At 57.5% G+C, this 21,334-nt stretch overlaps 1 protein-coding gene across 2 annotated transcripts; it reads right to left on the bottom strand.

Moving 5' to 3' along the window:
* Positions 1 to 378: 378 nt before the first annotated feature.
* Positions 379 to 20,627, bottom strand: ZBTB7A (zinc finger and BTB domain containing 7A). Of its 2 annotated transcripts, none has more exons than XM_065858273.2 (3): positions 20,508 to 20,627; positions 6,572 to 7,776; positions 379 to 3,008 (listed from the first exon to the last, which is right to left on the bottom strand). In XM_065858273.2, exons 2-3 carry the CDS (start codon positions 7,759 to 7,761, stop codon positions 2,555 to 2,557), a joined length of 1,644 nt encoding a protein of 547 aa, XP_065714345.1. In that variant the 5' UTR covers positions 7,762 to 7,776; positions 20,508 to 20,627; the 3' UTR covers positions 379 to 2,554. The 2 variants fall into 2 exon arrangements, with proteins under 2 accessions (XP_065714345.1, XP_065714343.1); XM_065858271.2 differs by lacking the exon at positions 20,508 to 20,627 and adding an exon at positions 19,284 to 19,481.
* Between the last annotated feature and the right edge of the window lie 707 nt (positions 20,628 to 21,334).

Below are 21,334 nucleotides of genomic sequence, written 5' to 3' on the forward strand. Positions count from 1 at the left end.
GATGGGGGGGTCAATATGGGTGTCCCCCCCCCATAATTCAACCCCCAGATCCCAATTGGGGGGGTGGGAGCGGCTCAAAACCACCCACAAATTAATGATAAGAATAGAACGTTAATAAAAGGGTGCGAGGAGCAAACACGAACCCAAGGCCGAACCCTCCTGATTTTCACCCCAAATTCCAGCTTTTCGTATCTTTTCCCATATATTTTTATATCGCTGAAGTGCAACCACCCCAAGGGTTTGGCGCCGGGGGGGGGGGGGGGCATTAATTAATCAGTATTAATTAACCAGCATTAATTAATCAGCATCGCTCCTCCCGCCGACACCTTTATCCCCCCGCGCGACACAACTTGGATTCTGCCTTTTTAAACCTTTGTCTTATATTTTTTTTGTGTTTTTTTTTTTTTATAATATATATATATATACACACATTATTTTTTCTTACAAAAATAAATTTCGGCTTTGTTTTTTTTCTTTAATCTTTAATAATATTTCTTTATCTCTCGGTAGAATTTTCGACTTGTAAACACCTTTTGCTCTTTAAGTTAAGATAAAGTGATCTCCGAGTACCCGTTCCATCGCAAAGTGCTAAGACTTCTTTGTGGTTTTATTTTTTTCTTGTATTTATTATTATTTTTCTGCGTGTTTTTTTTTTTATATATATTTTTTAATCACCTTTATATTTTTTATTGATTTTTTTTTATTGCTTTTTTTATGCTGCATTAAATAAAACACCAACCCCCCCCCCCCTGCACACACTCCCCTCTCACTCCCTCTCCAAAGTCACATTCGGCCCAACCTGCTGTTGCTTCCGAAGTGAAAAACACCGAAAGGAACCCGAAATGAATCAGAATTCAAATAAAATTTAAAATAAAAAAAAAAGGGAGAGAATCTAAAAAGTGCTTTTTGAAAATAAAAAGGGCTTAAAATCTCTTTTTTTGTGTTTTTGTTTTTTTTTTAATATATATTTTTTTGAAGTTTAAAAATGTGCATTTAGAAAACAGGTGACCAGCTGAAAGGTGCCTCTTCTTGTCCTCTTGCATACCCGCCTCTAGAGCCATAGAGCATCTATATATATATATATATATTTCTTTTGGGAATGGGGCTGGGGGGACCCCAAAAAAGGCCTCCTGGCCCTTTAAGGGAGGCCTCAAATAACCTTTTTGCAAAGGAATTGGCCATTTTTTAGGTGCTTTTTTTGGGGTGGGAACCCGGTGGACAAAATGTACTGGGGGGTGGGGGAGTGACCCACATCCCCCAGCCCCAAATTATTGGGATGGACACACTGATGGATGCAGGGACAGATGGACACTTGCTGGGGGTGTCCACAAATGGGGGTGAGCCCAAATGGGTTGGCTATGAATGGGGTGTTCCCAGATGGGTTGTTCCCAAATGGGGTGTCCATGAATAGGGTGTTCCCAGATGGGGTGTCCATAAATGGGGTGTCCCCAAATGGGGTGTCCCCTGATCGGGTGTCCCCTGATGGGGTGTCTGCAGATGGGGTGTTCCCAAATGGGGGTGTCCCCAAATCGGTGTCCCCTGATGGGGTGTCCCCAAATGGGTGTCCCAAGATGGGGTGTCCCCAAATAAGGTGTCCCCAAATGGGGGGACCCCAAATGGGGTGTCCCCAGATGGGTTGTTCTCAAATGGGGTGTCCATAAATGGGGTGTCTCCAGATGGGGTGTCCCCTGACAGGGTGTCTGCAGATGGGGTGTTCCCAAATGGGGGTGTCCCCAGATGGGGTGTCCCCAAATAGGGTGTCTCCAAATAGGGTGTCCCCAAATGGGGTAATAGGGGTGTCCCCAAATGGGGTGTCCCCAGATGGGTGTCCCCAGAGGGGGTGTCCCCAGCCGGGGGGTCCAACACCCGCTGCCAACAGCAAAATCCCGCTGTGCGCTCACATGATTTTCCCGTTGTACTTTAGGCAATTTTAGGCGATTCCAGGCCACTTCCCGCACCCAGCGCTGCCGCCGCTCCTCCCCGGCCGGGGCTGGTGGGACGGACTGACCCCCCCGGACCCCCCCAACCCCCGGGGAGGCGCCGCAGCTTCACCCCCAACCCAGACATTTCACCCCAAAAAGGAGACACCTTCCCAACACAGATACCTTCCCCAAAGCATCGGGGGGGCCGCCGCGCTCCCCAGGCACCGCATCCGCTCCCCCCAGCCCTTCCGCTCCTACCGCTTGGTTCTTTTTCTTATATTTTTTCCTTTTTCTTTTCCTTAAATAGATCTCTCTCTGCAATATTTTTGTTTTTTAACGTGTGTTTGGACACAAAATAAAGCTTTGGATTTACATGGAAGCTCTTTTCCATGCCACAGAGCCACTTTCCATCCCCACCCAAGCATCCGCCTTTCCAACACAAGGTCCTTGGCTACTGAGGGATCCTGGGGAGCCCTGCTTACCATGGGAAGATTGGAAACATTTTATATATATATATATATCCTTTTTTTTTCTATTTTTTTCTTTTTTTAAAAAGGGAGAGAAACATCTTTAAAGAGAAAAATCGGAGGAAAAGTACTAACTAGATCGTGTGACACTGTTGTTTTTTTGGTTTAGGAGAGTCCTTGCGTGTTACCCTCAGCCGACCCTCCTGCTACATTCAATCCTGACTCTTCATTGTTAGAATTCTCCTCAAAGTGCTGCTGCTCCTCGCCGTTCCTCTGCGGGGTGTCCTCTGATTCTTGGCTCTCCCCCCCGGCTTGAAAACTTCCATCCTCGGCGCTACTCGTCGGGGTGCTGGGCAACCCCCCGGCATCTCTCACCCGGGGTTTTCGGCCCCTCCGCGAGGGAATCCCGTTGCATCCATCTTTTTTAAGGTGCCTGTGCAAGTGGTCGGAGCGGACGAAAGTCTTGAAGCAGCTGTCGCACTGGTAGGGCCGCAGGCCGGTGTGGACGCGCATGTGGTTCTTCAAGTCGTAGTTGTGGGCGAAGGCGGCGCCGCATTGCTGGCACAGGTACGGCTTCTCCCCGGTGTGCTTCCGCATGTGCACCTTCAGCTTGTCCTGCCTGCCGAGAGAGGGGACACGGGGACAGTCACGCTGTGGGGGGTGCTGCCGGTCCTGCGCGTGGCACAGGGGGGAGGGTGGAGCGGTGCGGGGCTGAGTGTTGGTGGGTATGGGGCTGAGCATGGGTACGGGTCAAACGTCACCTGGTATGGGGCTGAGCATGGGTACGGGTCAAACGTCACCTGGTATGGGGCTGAGCATGGGTACGGGTCAAACGTCACCTGGTATGGGGCTGAGCATCGGTATGGGTCAAACATCACCTGGTATGGGGGTGAGCATGGGTACGGGTCAAACGTCACCTGGTATGGGGCTGAGCATGGGTACGGGTCAAACGTCACCTGGTATGGGGCTGAGCATCCATACAGGGTCAAACGTCAGCTGGTATGGGGCTGAGCGTCCATACGGGGTCAAAAGTCATCTGGTATGGGGCTGAGCGCTCATACAGGGTCAAACATCAGGTGGGATGGGGCTGAGCATCCGTATGGGGTCAAATATTGCCCGGTATGGGGCTGAGCATTTGTATGGGGTCAAACATCACCTGGTATGGGGCTGACCATCCATACGGGGTCAAATATCACCTGGTATGGGGCTGAGCGTCCATATGAGGTCAAATATCACCTGGTATGGGGCTGAGCATCCATATGGGGTCAAACATTGCCCAGTATGGGGCTGAGCACTCATACAGGGTCAAACATCACCTGGTACAGGGCTGAGCATCTGTATAGGGTCAAACATCACCTGGTATGGGGCTGAGCGTCCATACAGGGTCAAACATCCCCTGGCACAGGGCCGAGCATCCATATGGGGTCAAATATCACCTGGTACGGGGCTGAGCATCATCCAGCACAGCGCTGAGAACCGGTGCAGAGCTGAGCATCGCCCAGAATGGGATCAAACATCACCCAGTATGAAGCTGAGCACTGGTGTGAGGCTGAGCACTGGTGGGAGGCTGAGCACTGGTGTGAGGCTCAGCACCACCCAGTGTGGGGCTGAGCATGGGCGCAGGGTTAAGCCGACGCTGCCGCGCTCTCCAGAGCCGGGAAGGGCAGTCGCAGCAGCCGGGCCAGGGGCCAATGGGGCCACGTGAACCACAACGTCTCGCTGCTTCCTGGATGGAAAACCTCTGGCCCGAAGCACGTGGTGGGGACAAGGGGACCCAGCCCCATCCTGCTCCGCCATCCCGCACAGGAAAGGCAGCTCCGAACCAGTTCTGTCAGCACAAGGGCCCAAAACACCCCAAATCTTCAGGGTTCAGAACACCAAAGACACATCCACTTCTCATTTTAACGCAGCTCCCAAAGGGGCTGGGACGGTGGGTCTTGTTTAAAATGTGGTGCGGAGCAGCACATCGAAACGGCTTTTAAAAATCAATTATAATTTAGAAAATATTTATAATTTTTATTGAAAAATAAAACCAAATCGCCCTGCCTTTGTTTCAGCAGATCATGAGGGCACGGCCGGCGCTCCTCCCCCTGCCAACGCAGAGGCACCAGGAAGCAAAGTGAGCAAAAATCGATGGTAACTGACAGGCTGCGGTCCCACCCGGCACGGGGGCGGCAGCGAAACAGCCCTGCAAAACAGCCCTGCGAAACAGCCCTGCAAAACAGCCCTGCGAAACAGCCCTGCAAAACAGCCCTGCGAAACAGCCCTGCGAAACAGCCCTGCGAAACAGCCCTGCGAAACAGCCCTGTGAAAACAACAGCCCTGCAACACAGCCCTGTGAAAATAGCCCTGCAAAACAGCCCTGGCTCGTCCTCCTGCCCTGCCCCACGTCCTCCTCCGAGAGCAGGACTGAGTGTCCCACAGCCCCACGTCCTCCTCCGAGAACAGGGACTGAGCATCCAACAGCCCCACGTCCTCCTCTGAGAGCAGGGACTGAGCGTCCCACAGCCCCACATCCTCCTCCAAGAGCAGGGACCGAGTGTCCCACAGCATCCCCATCCTACCGCGATACGCGGCATTCGGAATTTATTGTCAAGAAATGCACTGTCATCCCATGGGATGAGGATGGGAAGGAGAGAATGGAGAAGGAATGCAAAAGATTAATAAAACGGGGAGGAAAACAGGGAGAATGGAGAGCTTGGGCAGGTTGGCACCCATTTTAAATTGGGGCTGCTGAGATAAGGCTCTGAGCACAGCCTGGGGGGTCAGGGAGGAGGAAGAAAACAACTCGGTGACACCCCTGACAAAAACAACCCGGGGCAGGGGAGACACGGGATGGTAGCTGGAGGGGGATGGGGTTGGGATACCCCTGGACCAGGACACCCCTGGACCAGGACACCCCTGGACCAGGACACCCCTGGACCAGGACACGGGCAGAGGGAGCTGGAAACCAGCTGGGATTTGGGGCAGCAGCCTCAAGGGAGGTTTTGGGGCTGCGGTTATGTGGCGAGCCGTGCCATGGGGCACAGTGAGGCCAAGCAGGGCTCCTGGCCCCATGCGGGCTCCTCCGCACCCAAACGCTGCGGGGAGGAAGAAGAGGAGGGATGTATTTTGGCTGGAAAATAGCAGGGCCCTAGTGTGTTTATAGGGGCTGGGATAAGGACGGAGCTTCCACCCCGTTCTCCGCGGTGCCGGAGTGCAGGGCCCACCCGAAACCCAGCGAGACGGAGGAGCGACGAGGTGGCACTGCCACCATGGCTACCAGGGCTTGTTTCCGCATCCTCTGGCTCCAACCACGCGAGGACCTTGGACCGCTGGGTGCAGCGGGCGGATCGTGCGCGGGGCAGGGCCGGGCGCTGGGGAGCGGGCAGGGCTGGCATCCTGCCCCTGCCGTTATCTGCGCTCCTCGGCTCGCCAGCGCAGGGCTGGGTGCGGATGGGGCCGCCTGCCCGGGTCCCAGCCCCACCTGCCACGTCTGCAATGGGGAGCGCCCCACAGAACCCCCACGGGAGGATTTCAGTGGGTTACCCAGCCACGCAGCCCCTGGGCCGGGACCCCCGCCCCGGCTGGGCCATCGCAGCGCCCAGCGAGAGGAGGCGGCGCGGGGACACGTGGACCAGAGCGAACCGGAGGAATCCAAACAATACCCCCTTTCTTCAGGGGAGGAACCCTGATTAGAAACAGCAGCGAGGCGAACGCCCCCAGGGAGCCGAACTGAGGTGCCGACCGCGGTTTGTGTGTTTTTTGGGGTGCCCGTCACAGGTCACCGAGAGAGGACGCGAGCGATGCGGGGTTCAGCCTCTTCCCAACCCAACTACAGCCACTCCAGTCGCCCCAGGGAGCCGTTTTTAAATGACTCTCCAACACGCATCTCAACCATGATGGAAACACCAAGGGGTGCAGCTCCATCTCATCAACCACGTTATTGGGCCTCCACAGAAGCCCAGGTCTGGCCAGGCTTCCAGCAGAGCTCAGCAATTCAGGACACCAGGACGGTGTGGCACTGGATATCGAGATATCTCAAGGGTCAGACCCCCAAATTGCTCATCTCTCTGGAAAACTCTGGCCTTCACATCCAACTGAATGTTAGGATGGAAATCAGGCAAGATAAAACCGCACAAGACCGGCCCCTGGGGTTTTGTGGGACGATCCCCTCTCCTCCGGCGTCCGCCCGCTCCTCACCTGGTGAATCGGACTTGGCAGATATTGCACTCGTAGGGCTTCTCCCCGGTGTGGGTGCGGATGTGGCGCGGCAGCTTGCCGGCCCCCTGGATCACCTTCTCGCAGATGGGGCACTTCTGGAATGCTTTTGCCCTGATCTTCTTCTCCACTTTCTGGGACCAGGACGGATAGGTGTCACTCTCGTTCGAACTGCCGAAATATTTCAAGTAATAATCCATGACCCCATCGTCATCCTTCCGGTCGTCCTCCCCGAGCTGTTGTCTCCCCACGGAATTAATCATCTGCTGCAGCAAGGCGCTGGCGGCCAAGCCGTCCGCCTCCCTCGCGTCATCCTCCGTCTCCGCTCCAGCGGGAACAAAACTGGGGGAGTCACCAGCTTCCTGCTGGTCCAGAGACCCCCCCGGGGTCCCCTCCTCTTCTCCCGGCGTGGGCAAGTTACGGGCGCTGTAATGTCCGTTCTGAGAGGGCGAGAACAAGGAGCCAGGAGTCGCCTCCTCCTCCTCTCTGTCCAGCCACATGCCTTGGTTGCTGTCAGGATCACAGTCATTGGCCTTTGGTCTTTCGCTTGTTGGGGCTTGCGAGTAGAACTCTACGCCATTGCAGTCCGGCTCCTCCTCCTCCTCCGGGCCTCGGAAGTTCAGTCTCTGAAGGTCTCTCAACTCTGGGTTGGTCCACGGGAAGCTGCCTTGGTGGCCATTGACAGGGTTGCTCTGGAAGAACTCCAGGTACTCTTTTGCTCTGAGATGGTTCCTTTGATCAATTTGATCTACTGTATCCATCTGGTCATTTTTGGCCAGAATCTTCCTGTCCAGGAGATCCGTGCAAACATCCCGCACCGCCGGGATCTCCAGCAGTGTGGCGGCGTTGAGGATGTCGTTGACGTTCGAAGTGCTGACGGTCAGGGTCGCGGTGTAAGCGAACTCCAGCAGAGCCGACAAGGCGTCCGCACTCACAAAGTCTATCTCATACACGTTTTGCTGGTCCACCACTAACCCTGAGGTGAAGAGCTTCTTGAAGTACTGGCTGCAGGCGGCCAGGACGGAGCGGTGGGTGGGGAACTCCTGGCCTTCCACCAAGATGACCACGTCGCACAACAGCCCGTTGTTTCTCTGCTCATTCAAACTGCTGAGGATGTCGCTGCTGTGGTCGGGGAAGGGGATCCCTATGGGGCCGTCCACGCCACCCGCCATCTTCGACGCAAAAGGCTGCGGGAGAAGAAGAAAACAAAAGCGCGGTGAGTCAGGGACGCTTCGTCTGCATCGCACGGGCAAACTTCCCACCGCGGAGCAGGTACCGGCCACCGGCTTGTGTGTCCCCTCCGCATCACCCTGGAGCACCCTGGTGTCCCCATCAGCAGGCGGGGACGTTCCCCTCTTACCTTCATTGGGGAAGGAGGAGAAAAGCAGCCCAGGTGCTCGGGGTAAGAGCTGGATTAGCACAGAGCTGGGCCGGGGCTCGCAAGCCTTGGCAAGGACTGGGCTTAACAGAGCCACACAGCACCTGGACCACACTGGCCTGGCTTGAGCCTCACCAGAGGATCCCAGCCCACCTCCCCAGCACCACCGCTTGCTCCACTTCACTCCCAATGTGCTACACGGCAGAAACGGGTCCACTTCACTTTAAAACCATCCTCTCTTCAAGGGCTGAAACAGCCTGAGCAAAGCGAGCTGCTCGGAACAAACCCCGTTTGCTGGAGGGGGCACCGGGGCCAAACACCCCCCCGGCTTCCCCAGCTCCCCAGGCCCAGCCTCTGGTCCCCAAAACTGGGAACGACACCTCCATCCTGTCTCCTCTACCCCTTGCCACAGCGATGCTGTCCGCCTATAAATCAATCTATTCCTCCCCGCACCCCAAGCACGAGGATCCTCGGGGCCAACACAACCCGCGGTACATCCACATCTACATAATTTGATTCATAAAAATACCCTGGCACAAGTCTAAGTAGCAAAGCCCCCCGGTTTACAGGTGGGGAAACTGAGGCCCAGCGGGAAGCGGCCGGGCCCAGGCGAGGGGGACGCGATGAGTCAGGAGCAGCCAGGACGCGGTAATTACACAGGAAACGGCTCCCGGCCCCACGTCCCGCACGGGGAGCTCGCAAGCAGGGCGCAAAACACCACTCGCTTCCCAACACACCCCCCATGCTGGGCCTGCTAGTGGATTTATCTGGAGTTGGCCATTTTCTGATGTTTTAAAAGATTTATTAATCCAACGGGGGCAAAAAAGGCGTTTCTGCACTCTTTTATCCAAAGAAATACAGGAAAAGGTAGTTCTGAGGTGGTGAAATGCCAAGCAAAGCCCTCGATATTCAACACAAGTAAAAAACAGTGTTAAGCTCACATGGAAATGTGATGGGGGTGAGGGAAGGACCAGAGGAGCAGGGTTGCTGCTCCAGAGTGGGACTCGAACCCTCGATTTCATGGGGCTTTTAAATAAAAGGAGATAGAAGAGGTGTTTGGTGGCCGAGCGCAGCCTGGGGAGTGGGAAAGCCGGGTCCAGGTGTCCTCGGGCAAGGTCCCTGCGTCTCTGCATCCACAGGAGGTCCAGGGACCCCCCAACCGCGTGGCTACAAAGGGGGCGGCCTTCGGTGCCACAGCGCTTGCCCTGTTCCCACCAGGGCAGCCCCAAACCCCCCTCCAAATTTGAGCTACTACAGCACATCCCTCCCCAAATAAACAGGTCTGATACAACACCTTCCAGCCTGGCAAACGACATTAAAGCCTTTCCCCCCACACCTCAATTATACATTTTGGGAAGCAGCCCTCACCCCCAAAGAGAATTTGAGCTGCGTGAAGCATTTTGAAATCTCCTGGGCAGCCAAGCTCTGTCACCCACACAACCGGGCAGTGCTGGGGACCGGGGGGACCGGGACAATGGGCCGGACAGTGTGGGAACGGCTGCGGGGTCACGGGACCGCCCGGCTGGCATGGACGCCGCACCACCCCGCGGCTCATTCTCCTCGCACAACGCGGCCTTTGTGTCCCCGGGCCGCGGCGGCCGAGAGCATCGGGGGCTGCCCCCCAAGTGCCCCCACGGACCACGGGGCTCCCTCCCCGAGCACGGCCACCCAGCGCTTCAAAATCACACCCTGTGTGCTTTGCAGGGGGTGAAGGGCTGGGGTATTAAACCTGGGGTTGGTAATGAGATGGAAACTTCCAGCTTTACAGGTTGAAGAAAGAATAACTAAAACCCAGCAGGACACGCAACGCCGGGCGGGTGGGTTGGGTGAAATCCGCTCGGGAAGGAGCTCCCAACATCCAGGTGACAAGGGACAACAGCCACTGGCCGGCGAGTCCCCTCCTTGGCAAGGACAAGGTCTGAATGGGCCACCAAGGGGGAGTCGCGGCCACTGACCTAAATACCCCTGGTAGCTCTTTTCTCTCCCTGCACCCCAAAGGGCGTTTCAGGCTGCTGGTCCCAGACTGCGCGTCTCGCAGGGCCGCACAACACCACGTTTCACCCCAAAGCGCCTGTGCTGGAGAAGCGAGGAAATGGGTCTCGCAGTGTGAGCGAGGGGACACCGTCAACTTAAAATACGGCCCGTCTGAAAGGGAGAGTTTGCAACAATAGCAGAGCTCTCAAATTTATTTACAAACCTATTTACAAAGCTGGCGGAACACCGCACACGTCCCTAAGTGCTCGGTTCACTCCGCTCTGTGTTTCCAAAGAGATTGAAGTGCTGGAGCGGGTCCAGAGAAGAGCAACAAGACTGGGGAAGGGACTTGAGCACAAGCCCTATGGGGAGAGGCTGAGGGAGCTGGGCTTGTTCAGTCTGGAGAAGAGGAGGCTTAGAGCTGAGCTCAGCACTCTCTAGAACGACCTGAAGGGCAGTTCTAGCCAGGGGGGATTGGGCTCTTCTCCCAGGCACTCAGCAATAGGACAAGGGGGCATGGGCTTCAACTCTGCCAGGGGAAACTGAGGCTGGAGATGAGAAAGCAATTCTGTGCAGAGAGAGTGGTCAGCATTGGAATGGCTGCCCAGGGAGGTGCTGGACTCACCGGCCCTGGAGGTTTTGAAACTGAGATTGGCCATGGCACTTAGTGCCATGATCTGGTCAATGGGCTGGAGTTGGACCAAGGGTTGGACTGGATGAGCTCTGAGGGCTTTTCCAACCCAGTCCATTCTGTGAACACAAGTGAGCTTTGGCTTTGCCTGGTTCCCACACAAAACCAGCCCAATTCCACGCAGGAAAAATGACTTGTTTTTGGTGTAAGCGCTGCTGAACACACATTCAGCTCCTCGAGATGCTGCTCGCAGCACCCCCGGTTGCTCTGCATCCAACCGGTTTCGCACCGAGGGCGGCTGCAGTTTGACGCTGCTCCTCAGCACTACAAGGTTATTTTCTTAAGCTCAAGTTCTCAACCCGCTCCTCTCAGACCTACCAGACAAACTGCAAAAAGAGAAGAACAGAGCGTTAAGCGAACAACCGAAAGCCCTGAGCTTGCACTTTGCTCCCCTCCCGCCCGGCCCCATCGCCTTCCTCCAGGAGCGCTGGAATTGGATATTTACATTCAAATGAGACGACCACATTAAGATGGGATCGCAACCCAAAGTGCTGACAAAACACCGCTTAATTACTAGTTTTCCACCCAACCTCGGTGCCTGGCGTTCTCTTCTTGTGCTTCTTTGCATCGCTTTAAAATTTCGCTGGGCAAACAGAGGAACTCGAGCAGCTTGGGAGGGCTTGGAATTACACGGTATCAGGTGGAAAAGCTCGGTCACAGGGAATGTTCTCAGTGTGCTCTTCACCTGGAAAAGACCCCACATCTCCTGCCAAAGGCCAGGGTCCAGCAGCACCCACCACAAGCTTGGGCAGCATCACGGACCCGCTTTGGGGAGAAAAAGCACATTATTAGCGCCTTTTCCAACCAGCACCAGGCAAAACGGCTTTAGGGCAGCGACACCATCCACGCGACGAGGTTTCTCGGGGACAACCACGTTTCAGGCTATGGCACGTGGTGGTTTGGCCTCTTGCAGGTGGGAGTACCCAGAGAATGAGGATGAAAAGTTGCTCTGTGTAATTTCTTCAAGGAAATAAACGCACATAGGATGGTGCCAGGGTGGGCTTTGCAGCAGCACTAGAGAAGAATTATTAAAATAATGTTGTTATATTAAAAAAAAAGTCAGTGTTTGCTTGCCCAAGGCCCAAACGTTACCGCAGCCCTTGCCCACCCCCTACGAACAGCTCACCCCAGTTATAGCCACACAAAACAAGCCCTTGTCTCTACGTTTCGGGAGCGACCGTGTCGCTCGCCCCTTTTCCTTCTTCCAGCTGTGGGGACACATCTGCTCGGCCGGAGCCCTCGGGATAACCCACCGGCTGTGCCCACACCGCGCCGTGCGCCGACACCGCGGGACGAGCCCCGGCAGGTCCCGCTCTGCCCGGGATCCACCCCAAACTATGCGGAGGCCTCGGGAAACGCAGCTCGCATGCAGCCGGGTGGGAAGATGGTGGGCAGAGGAAATGAAGGGAGGTGTTTTGCCTGCTTGGGAAAACAATATATATTTAAAAATCGCTATTTCAACCATTCTACGGCGCTATTCGAACTCAGCTTCTAACAGGAAAGTGCTGGCGGTAGTTTGGTGCCAAATTATGGGAATGACGTGGACCTGCAAAACGGACGTGTGTGCTTGAGAGGGAGACCCCGCACACCAAGAGGAGCAAACTGCGTTGCATTAAAAATTAAGATACTTTTTTATCTTAATTATTTCTTAAATAAACCTGAATTTTCCATAGCGCAACGGGGATAAATCTTTTGTGTTTAGCAGGTAATTGAACCATCAGCGGCAAAAAGAGTGAATTCAAGCTTTCTTATATCTTGACTGGACATCGCAGCTGGGGTAAAGCACCACAGGACACGCACGGCATGACCAAGATCATGCAGCTATTGAAGTGAGGAGATCAGAGCAGAAGGAGCACCCTGTGGCCTCTCTATGGACAATACGGCTCTGTTTTCTGCCCAAAAAACCCCCTCCAGCCCCTGACACATCCCCAGCTCAGGGCATGGGCTCTGGGAAGCATCTCATCCCCAGCTCTCAATGCTGGGGGTGCTATCACAGCTCTGATCGCCGGATCCACAACACCAAGGGTCATCTAAGGAACGAGACCGACCACATCACAGGGATTCGCTCGGCTCCCCAAACGGTTATTCCCATCCTTCCAAAGATTGGAGCTTTCCAAGCATCCCGCTTCAGGATCTGAAATTCAACATGAAGCGTAAAAACAACGGAGTCGCTACGATACCCAGCGCGGCAGCCCCGGCTCTTCCATCGCAGCAACCGCCCCTCGGTTCAGCCCAACCCGCAGCACTATCAGGTAAGCAAAGCAGCGGGGCCGCGCTCCCATGGCCAGGTCTGACCTGCCGGGGAGGTTTGCCTCTCCCTACTGTCTAGAAATATAAGCCTGGGCGGCGTAGGAAGCTCCAGCAATGAGCCAACCCTTGTTCTAGGGCTGTTTCATAGCCAACATACAGGGATATCTACCCAAAAACGCGCAGGGCCGTCAAGCGCTGATCCTTCAGCATCTTCAAAGAGCCAAAGCGCTTTCCGAGCCGTTTATCGACCCCAAACACCACAGAAACAACCATCTCCGACGATCGAGCGGCAGAGAAATTCAGACAGGAAAGGAGAATCCCACATCCTGCTACGGCTGCCAAGGGAGCGCCGGGAGGAAGAACAGCTGGTAATCGCTGCCGTCGAATTTCGGATGGAGCGTTGGAATCCAACACTCCCTGGACCCTCAATGAGCATCATGGGAACCTGCATGACCACAAGTCATAAAGAACCTCGAATTTCCTGCGTATCAAGAAAATAACGATAATAATCCCCTCCCACGGCAGAGCGGCTCTGAGGGAGCAGCGGTGCCAAGCGCTGGTTTTGCCACGGTCCCCTCCTCTCTTCTCCTGGGACTGGGTCTGCAGAGCCAGGGGACAAGGACAACGTCCCCGCTGGGGAACGGCTGCACCCTGCGCTCACCCAGGGGCCTGCGCAGCTCTGATGCGTTTTGGCAGAGCATCTAAACCGGGCTGGAAGAGCCTCGTTGAAGAATTGGGCTGGAGAAGTCTCAAGGCTGCATTACCGCAGCATTTCAGCATGGGTATGGAACTGGGGTACGGAGGGATGGTGACCACCAAGGCTCTCGTCGCGGTGACACATCGCCTGGACAAACAGGTTCTGGGGGTAATTCAGCAATCTCCCTCCTACCTCAAGCCATTTCTAATCCTTTCAGTATTCAAAGCTGCCCTTAGCACCGTGTCGGCAGCCGGAAGGAGCCAAGGAGAACTTCACCAAGACACCTCGGTGCTGGGACATCAACCACTCGTGCCAAGGCAGAACCAGAACAAGAGCAACTGGAACTGGGACCCCAAATCCTGCCGGCAGCAGTGGGTTGTGAAACAGGAGAAGGGGTGGTGCGACCAGGATGGAGCAGGGAGATAATGACGACCCAGGTGGAGCTGGACTCCGTGGTGCTGCTAATGAGACACAGAGGTCTGGGATTCCTCTTTGTGCCAGGGGAAATCATCAGGGACGCTGCTACCGAGCACACCTGGAAGAAAAGGGCTTGTTGCACTCTGCATCTCCCAGGACAAGGCCTGTTGCTTTATCACAGAATGGTTTGTGCAGAAGGGACCTTCCCAGCTCATCCAGTGCCATGACAGGGACATCTTCACCAGCTCAGGGTGCTCAGAGCCCCGTCCAGCCTGGCCTGGGATGTCTCCAGGGATGGTTCATCCACCACCTCTCTGCCCAACCTGGGCCAGGCTCTCACCACCCTCAGGGCCAACAATTCCTTCCTCATGTCCAGCCTGAATCCCCCTCCTTTAGTTTAAAACCATCACCCCTTGTCCTATCACAACAGGCCCTGCTCAAAAGTCTGTCCCCATCTTTCTTAGCTAACTTCTACGACTAAGAAAACAGACAAGGGATGACCAAATGTCACCGCAGATCCCTCCTGATGTCTGGAACTGGGATGGATTTCTTTCCAGGGCACAGCACATGGGAAGTTTGGCTTCCTCTGCAGCACCAGCTACCAGTAAAAGCCAGAATCCGCTGGGAGCCCACAGGCACAGCAGCCTGCGCACACCGGCTGTCACACGGCCCAGCACCGCGGGCTCCTCTGCATCGGTCACGGCACAGCCAAAAGCAGCAGCCACAGCCCAACCTGCCACCCAAAACCATCCGCACCGAGCGACACGCAGCCCGTTCCAGCAATGCCAGCGAGAACCGGGAGGTACTGAAACTCCTCCCATGTTGCAAGGTGAGCTTGAACTGGTTACTCCACCCAGACCTCCGTGCCAATTTTCTCCTTTGTCATCAGAGACCGTATTTAATCCAGCAGGAATGCACCTTGGTTCAAGTCCGTGTAGTCACGGACCCAAGGGCAGCGTGTGTTCCTTGAACTTCAGTGTGTGCAGGGGTCGGATTTCGGGCCACCAGCCCCTCCTCACCGGCACCATCGCTCTGCTCTCCCTCAGAGTTTCTCAACGTGCCGGTTCTGAGTCCATGGCTCCAGGTCTGCGAGCAGGGTAACGGCTTCCAGCTCCCAGGAACTCCTCCGCAATGAGAAGAAATGAGCCCACACCCACTGAGCCGCCCAGCGACCCTTGGGTGGGTTTGCTCCCACACTGCTCCGCTGCTGCCATTCAGTCATGGGTTTGCAGGGTCTTGCGGGACACCAAGCCCTTGCTATCCAGCCCTTAGCCCTAACGAAATCTTTTGGAAAGCCTCTGAAGTTACAAACAAGGGGTGAAAAAAGCCCACAAAACATGAAACCGTGTGTTTCTCTCCTGGTTAAAGGACCAACCTTTGCCTAGGAGCACAGTGTATGGACAGGGAAGGTTTTCTTTTCAACTCGAAACCCCGTAAGCCTGGAGGCACTGAGGCCCACGCAGAAATAAGCTGCCGGTATTTCAAAAAGACAACACGGCCCCTTCACCAAAGGGAGCGACTGAAAACTCGTCACGAAGATACGAAGCCATTGCCAGAATTAACCCAGGGCTGAGCGGGGGCTGTGGGGACACCGGCACGTCCCAGCTGCTCGAGGGTGGATAAAACCGAGAGGTTCTGCGGGTCCCGTTTTCATCCTCGTCCTGCTCAGAGACCAGGAGTGAGCACAGAGCAGCAAGAGCTCAGACCCCACGCTCCCAACAGACCCCAAGTCACCGCTGGCACTTTTGCTGAGAAAGGCCGACAGCACCTGCCCCTCCACAGCACGTCCCCCTCACCCTGGCACAGCTTCTCTCCATCTCCTAAACTGCAAGAACAAGAACTGCTCAAATCCCAAACCCCCCATCCCCCTGCATGCCCAGCTTGAATCAAACCCCAAAACCACCCTGTCCCTCTCCCCCCGCGGCCACATCGCGGGTTCCCCTTCGCCTGACGTTCCCTCTCCACTCGCCTGCCTCCAGCCTCCCATGTCAGAGCTCCAGAATGTACCTAATTGCCTCAAACAGCACCTGGAATTGCCTTTTACACACCAGGAAGGGGGGAATAAAAAATAGAGAATAAGACTGGAGTTTACTGACAAAGCAGAGCGTAACGGGCAGGGCAGTCCCTTATGTAATTCCTAGTTTGGGGATAAACACACGGCTCGGCTCGCCGTTCTCGACTCCACGCGACATGCAAAAGCGAATGTGGAGGGCGAACACGCCGCACACTTCATCCCCGGCGAGGGGCAGGAACGCTGAACCGGCACCACGTGTGCTCTGCCTGTCGGGGCAAGAGGTTCCAAGAAACTAGAGAGCAGCAACCTGTAGCTACAAGCCCACCTTCGGCGTTCGCCTGGCTTGGCGTTGAGCAGGCACTCGAGCAAACAACAGGGGGAAAAAAGATCTGCTTACTGGCTTCCAGTTTGCCAGCGGGAAATAAGTAGGTGCACGAACCAGGAAGGAAATAGAGAGCACAACTGCAGATGAGCAGTGGGCAAGAGGGAGTTAAAACGTGGCGCTGGGACACTCCGAGCATCCTCTGCTGTGACAAAAAGCAGGGCAGCGGTGCTTCCTGGGTCAGGCGGGCGTTACAAACTGCAGGGGAGCAAAGCCGGGGGGAAATGGTCCCATCACAGGTAAAGAAACCACCCAGCGAGCGCTCCTGTCCTGGCCCCGGCGCCCCGGGAGGGCACAGGGACCTGAAGAGATTGGTGAAGAGCATCTGAGACAGCGAGGTTGTCACCAGGGAGATCCCGCTCCCGACAGCCAGGCCGGACGCATTTTTTAAGGGGTCGGCAAAGCAACGGTGTCAGAAATCCGCCGATTGCCAGGGGATCTGCGGCTCATCTCACCGACGTGGCCTTGGCTCCCACCTGCAGCCACAGGGCAGCCTGCACCCGGTTCCAGTTTCTCACAGCTTGTCACGTTAAGAGAAGAAGCCGATCCCTATAGTTTCCTTCCACCCGCTGCCCGACGTCGCGCAGGAAGATTTACAGACCCCTCAGGCAGCCGGGGGGAAGGAGCCCCACCGCAATTTGAGGCGCAAAACGACTTTTGCTCCATTGAAGTTGCGTCTGGACTCTGCTACCGGAGCCGGCAACGCCACCGGGGAGCGGCTTGCAAACTGAAACTATGCGCAGGGGGAAGATGATACGGGCAGGGGAGCTGGGCGAGAAACAATCGTCCCTGGATACATGCAGAGGATCCCGACGCTCGTCTGACCTCGTTTGCTCCCGCTCCGACGTCCCCCCGAGCTGCTCCGGGACCGGCGGGATGCGCCGGGCGCAGGTACCGGGACAGACACGTGGCCACGGCGACCGGGAGGCAGCGCCAAACACAAACACGCGCCCGCTCGGATCAAAGGGTCACGGGACCGGCTACAAACGTGTCTCTTCATCCAAGAGACCGCCCGTCTTTCTCCTTTTCCCCAAGTTTTGCTCCTCAAAAGGTTTTTTAATTACAGATTGAAACCGGTCTCATCAAACTTGAGGTTAAGGCTGGTTGAGAGCACAGTTAAGAGAAACTACTTATTGCTTTGGCTATGCAAGATAACGAGCAGGATTCTAATTGTTTGCCACAGAAGTTTTCTCTTTCAATAAACGCAGCACCCTGACACTGGGAAAAAACCCTCAAGTGTCAGTTTTAATCAAGATTAAACCACAATTCTCAAGCACTCAGGCTCCGTCTCAAAAGCAGGGATGTCACAGGCCCCCAAATTTTTAGGTTGGATACCTGCGGGAGACTTGATTCTCCAGAATTAAACCCCAGTGCTTGGGCAGCAATTTATCCGCCAAACGAGGTCTCGAGGACGATGGGGAGCGCAACCAAAGCATCGCAGCACCCCGATACGAGCGTTCATTCCTTCCCCGATTTGCATCCCGCGCCGACATCCAGATTCTCACGCCAGGAAAACAACCGTCGTTTTCAATTCCGCGTTCAAAGTCACAAAACACAAGACGAACCCACCGCATTCATCGCACCAAATTAATTCCACCTCTCCAAAGCCGAGCTCCTTGTTAAGCCCGCAGTACGGCTAAAGATCATCGGACCTGCGACCACAATGCGAGATGCATATGTGACCATAAAATACATTAAAATAAACATATAAAGGCGTAAGGAGAGTTGCAGACCAGCAGAAAGTGAAGAACTACTTCCATTCACCACCAGGTTTATTAAGAGCTCATGCCTTGCAAAACCCTCCCCTGAGTTACTAACGCAATTAAAGCTCGGTGGAAAAATCCCACCATCTCACCCATGTTTGGGTTGTGCCTCTTCACTCCCTCCTTCCCCAGAACAAGCCTAAACAGGGGCCAGAATGAATATTAAACATGAATGGCTCCTCTCTAATAAACTGCTCAGTTTCTCTCTGTCTCTCCTCTTTTCAAGTTGTTTGAATACAACATCTCCAGCAAACCATCAGAATTAAACCACCCCATCTCTTCCCGATCAACCTCCAGAAGTGCCCACATACTGCAATTTCCAACCAGGACTGGGAGAAACATTCAGAAATAAAACATTTCATTGAAAAAAATCATATATATATATATATAAATAAACCAAAAATAATCACAACAACAACAAAACACCAAACAACACTTTTGAAAATGACGGGATGACCTTTTAGCTCTGCTGCAACACTGCACACAACTCCAGCCCTCGTTAGGTTGTAAATTCTTCCAGGCCTTCTCTACCCATGTCTATAAAGCGCTTATTATATAAGTTATGGTTTCGATAGCCAAGACAATTACCAGGGTGACATGGCTGATCGGGACCTCGGAGCGGCAGCGCACTCTTACCAGGAGTCCTCGAGCACAGAGAAACTCTTGCTGCTCAACCCCCTGCGAGCGAGAGGGTCTGGAGGAGCTGAGGCCATGGGGGAAGCAGCCGAGGTACCAGCGCTCACAGCGGCTGCCGGTCCACAACAGAAACTGTCGTTTTCAACAAACACCGGGATTTAAAAGTCCAGGTGAGAGAAAGCCCCAGGTGCCTGCTTTTCCCCTTCTGCTGAAACGAACTCCAGCAGCAAAGCCCTTGCGAGCAGCTCGCTCCGCTCAGCCCACGGGCACCACCGCGATCTGCCCGTGACTTTGCCTCCTGGTCCCGGGCAAGCCGGCAACAACCTTCAGCTATCTCATGGCACCTGAAAACCCAACTCCAGACCCACCGCCTCGAAATCAAGAGCCCTGAGATGAAGACGGTGAAGCCATGGAAATGTCACAACCCCGGCCAAACGGAGAGGCCTCCCCTCCGCTGCCAGCCAGGGATGCTGCCCCTCATGTCACCCTCACCGCTGCGCAGCTCCAGCGGCGGGGAGAGCGGCTTATCCTGCTGGATCTCCCAGGGCAGCCCTGTGCTCCAGGGCCCCAACCCCCGGCGGGGGATTATCGCTGCGAACCGCCGCTGCCCGGCCGCCCTCTCCCCCCGCCGCCAACGGGGGTGGGTGCGGAGCCGGCCGGGGGGAGATAAGGAAGGGGTTGGCAAAAAAAACAAATAAAAACAAACCCACAGAAGGAAGGCAGGGCCGGGCGGCAGCGCCCCCCGGGGGGACGACCTTGGGGCGCTCGGGGACAGGCGGGGGGGCCCGGCGGGGAAGAGACGCGCGGAGCGGCCCAGCCAGGCGCCCCCGCTCGGGTCGGCCCCGCCGCGGCCAGGCTGGCAGGACACACGCCCCAGGGGACCCCACCCAGCAGCCGGGCCCCCCCCTCGCCGGGCCGGGCCGCCCCCCCGCGGGCCGCTGGCGGCGGGGCCCACAGGGAGCGTTGGCCGGGCGCCACGACCCCACCCCTTCCCCCGGGCGGGCCGCCGCCAATGGAGGCCGGGCGGGGGAGGGGGCGGGGGGCGCCCAGGCGAGGTCCCGGCCCCGCGGCCGCCGCCCGGGCTCTGTCGGGCAGGGCAGGCCGGGGCTGCGGGCGGGCCGGGGCCTGGGCCTGGGCCGGGCGGGGGGCGCGGGCCCGGCCGGGGAGGCAGCGCAGGCCCCGCCGCGCCTGTCCCCGGCCACCCCACACCCCGCGCGCCGCCCGCCATTGGGCCGGGCGGCGGCGGGCGGGCGCGCGGGGCGGAGGGGCGCGCCCCGATTGGCCCCGCCCGCTGCCCATCAACACGCCTCCCACTCGCCGCGCACGCCGGGGCCGCCGGGAAGCGTAGTCCGCGCGCTCCTTCGCACCTGCGGAGCGGCGCGGCCGCCGGACTACAACTCCCAGGAGCCCCCGCGCCGAGCCCCCCCACCCCCCCGCCCCGCAGGGCCCTTCCCCCCCTCCGCGACCCCCCCAACCCGGCCCGGCCAAGTACAACGTATGCAGGCGGGGGGGGGGGGGGGGGGGAGCGGGGGGGGGCAACTGCCCCGGCACGACCCGGCCCCCCCCGGCCCGCGGACCCCCCCGACCCCCCTCCTCGCACCACTCCCCCCCCAGCTCCAGGGCTGCCCCCGGGCCGGGGGGATCGGGCCTCCATTCCCCCCCCCATGCCCGACCCCCGCCCGCCACCACCGCCCCCCCCCCCGCGACCCCCCGTACCGGGCGGGGGCTGAGCGGTCCGAGCGAGCGGAGCGGGCCGCGCCGTGCCGAGCCGGGCCGGGCCGAGCCGTGCGGGCGGGCGGAGCAGGCTCTGGCCGCCCCGCGGGAGCTGCTCGCCGAGGCCCGTATGCGGCTCCTTCCTGCTCCGGCCGGGGCCGCCCCGCTCTTAAAGGGGCCGCGCGCCGCCCCCCCCTCCCCCCGCCCGCCCCCCCCGCACCCGCAGCCCCGGGCGCAGCCGCCCGCTCGGGGGGGGAGGGGGGAGCGGGGCGCCCCCCGTAGCGCGCGGCCCCGCGCGTGGGCAGCGCGGGGGGGCCGTGAGGAGCCCCCCAGCCCCCCCCCCACCCCCCCCCCGCGTGGGCCGCGCCGCGCGCCGCTGTCACCCGTGTCACCGGCCCGGCCCGCGCGGGCCCCGCGGGACAGCGGCCTGGGTCATCGCGCCGCGTGCCGCCCCCAGACCCACCCGTGTCCCCGCACACGCGTTTCCCCCCATGAGGCACCTCCCCGCACCCCTGACCCCCCCGTGTCACCCACCGGGCACCTCCCGTGTCACCGCCCGCCAAGTGCCACCTTCTTACCCCCCCAGACCCACCCGTGTCCCCCCGCCACCACCCTATGTCACCCCACAAAGCGCCTCCCTGCACCCCTACCCCCCCCCGTTTCACCCCACAGGGCACGACCCCACAGCCACCTGTGTCACCCCCCGCATGTCACCCAGGGCACCTCTCTGTGCCTCCAGCCCCACATGTCACCCCTCCTCTTGCCACCCCCCCGTGTCCCTCAGGATCCCCCCACCGTCCCCTGACCCCCCCCCCCACTGGGAAGGGGAC

The sequence above is a fragment of the Patagioenas fasciata genome, chromosome 27 (assembly GCF_037038585.1).
Source record: "Patagioenas fasciata isolate bPatFas1 chromosome 27, bPatFas1.hap1, whole genome shotgun sequence".
Lineage (NCBI taxonomy): Eukaryota > Metazoa > Chordata > Aves > Columbiformes > Columbidae > Patagioenas > Patagioenas fasciata.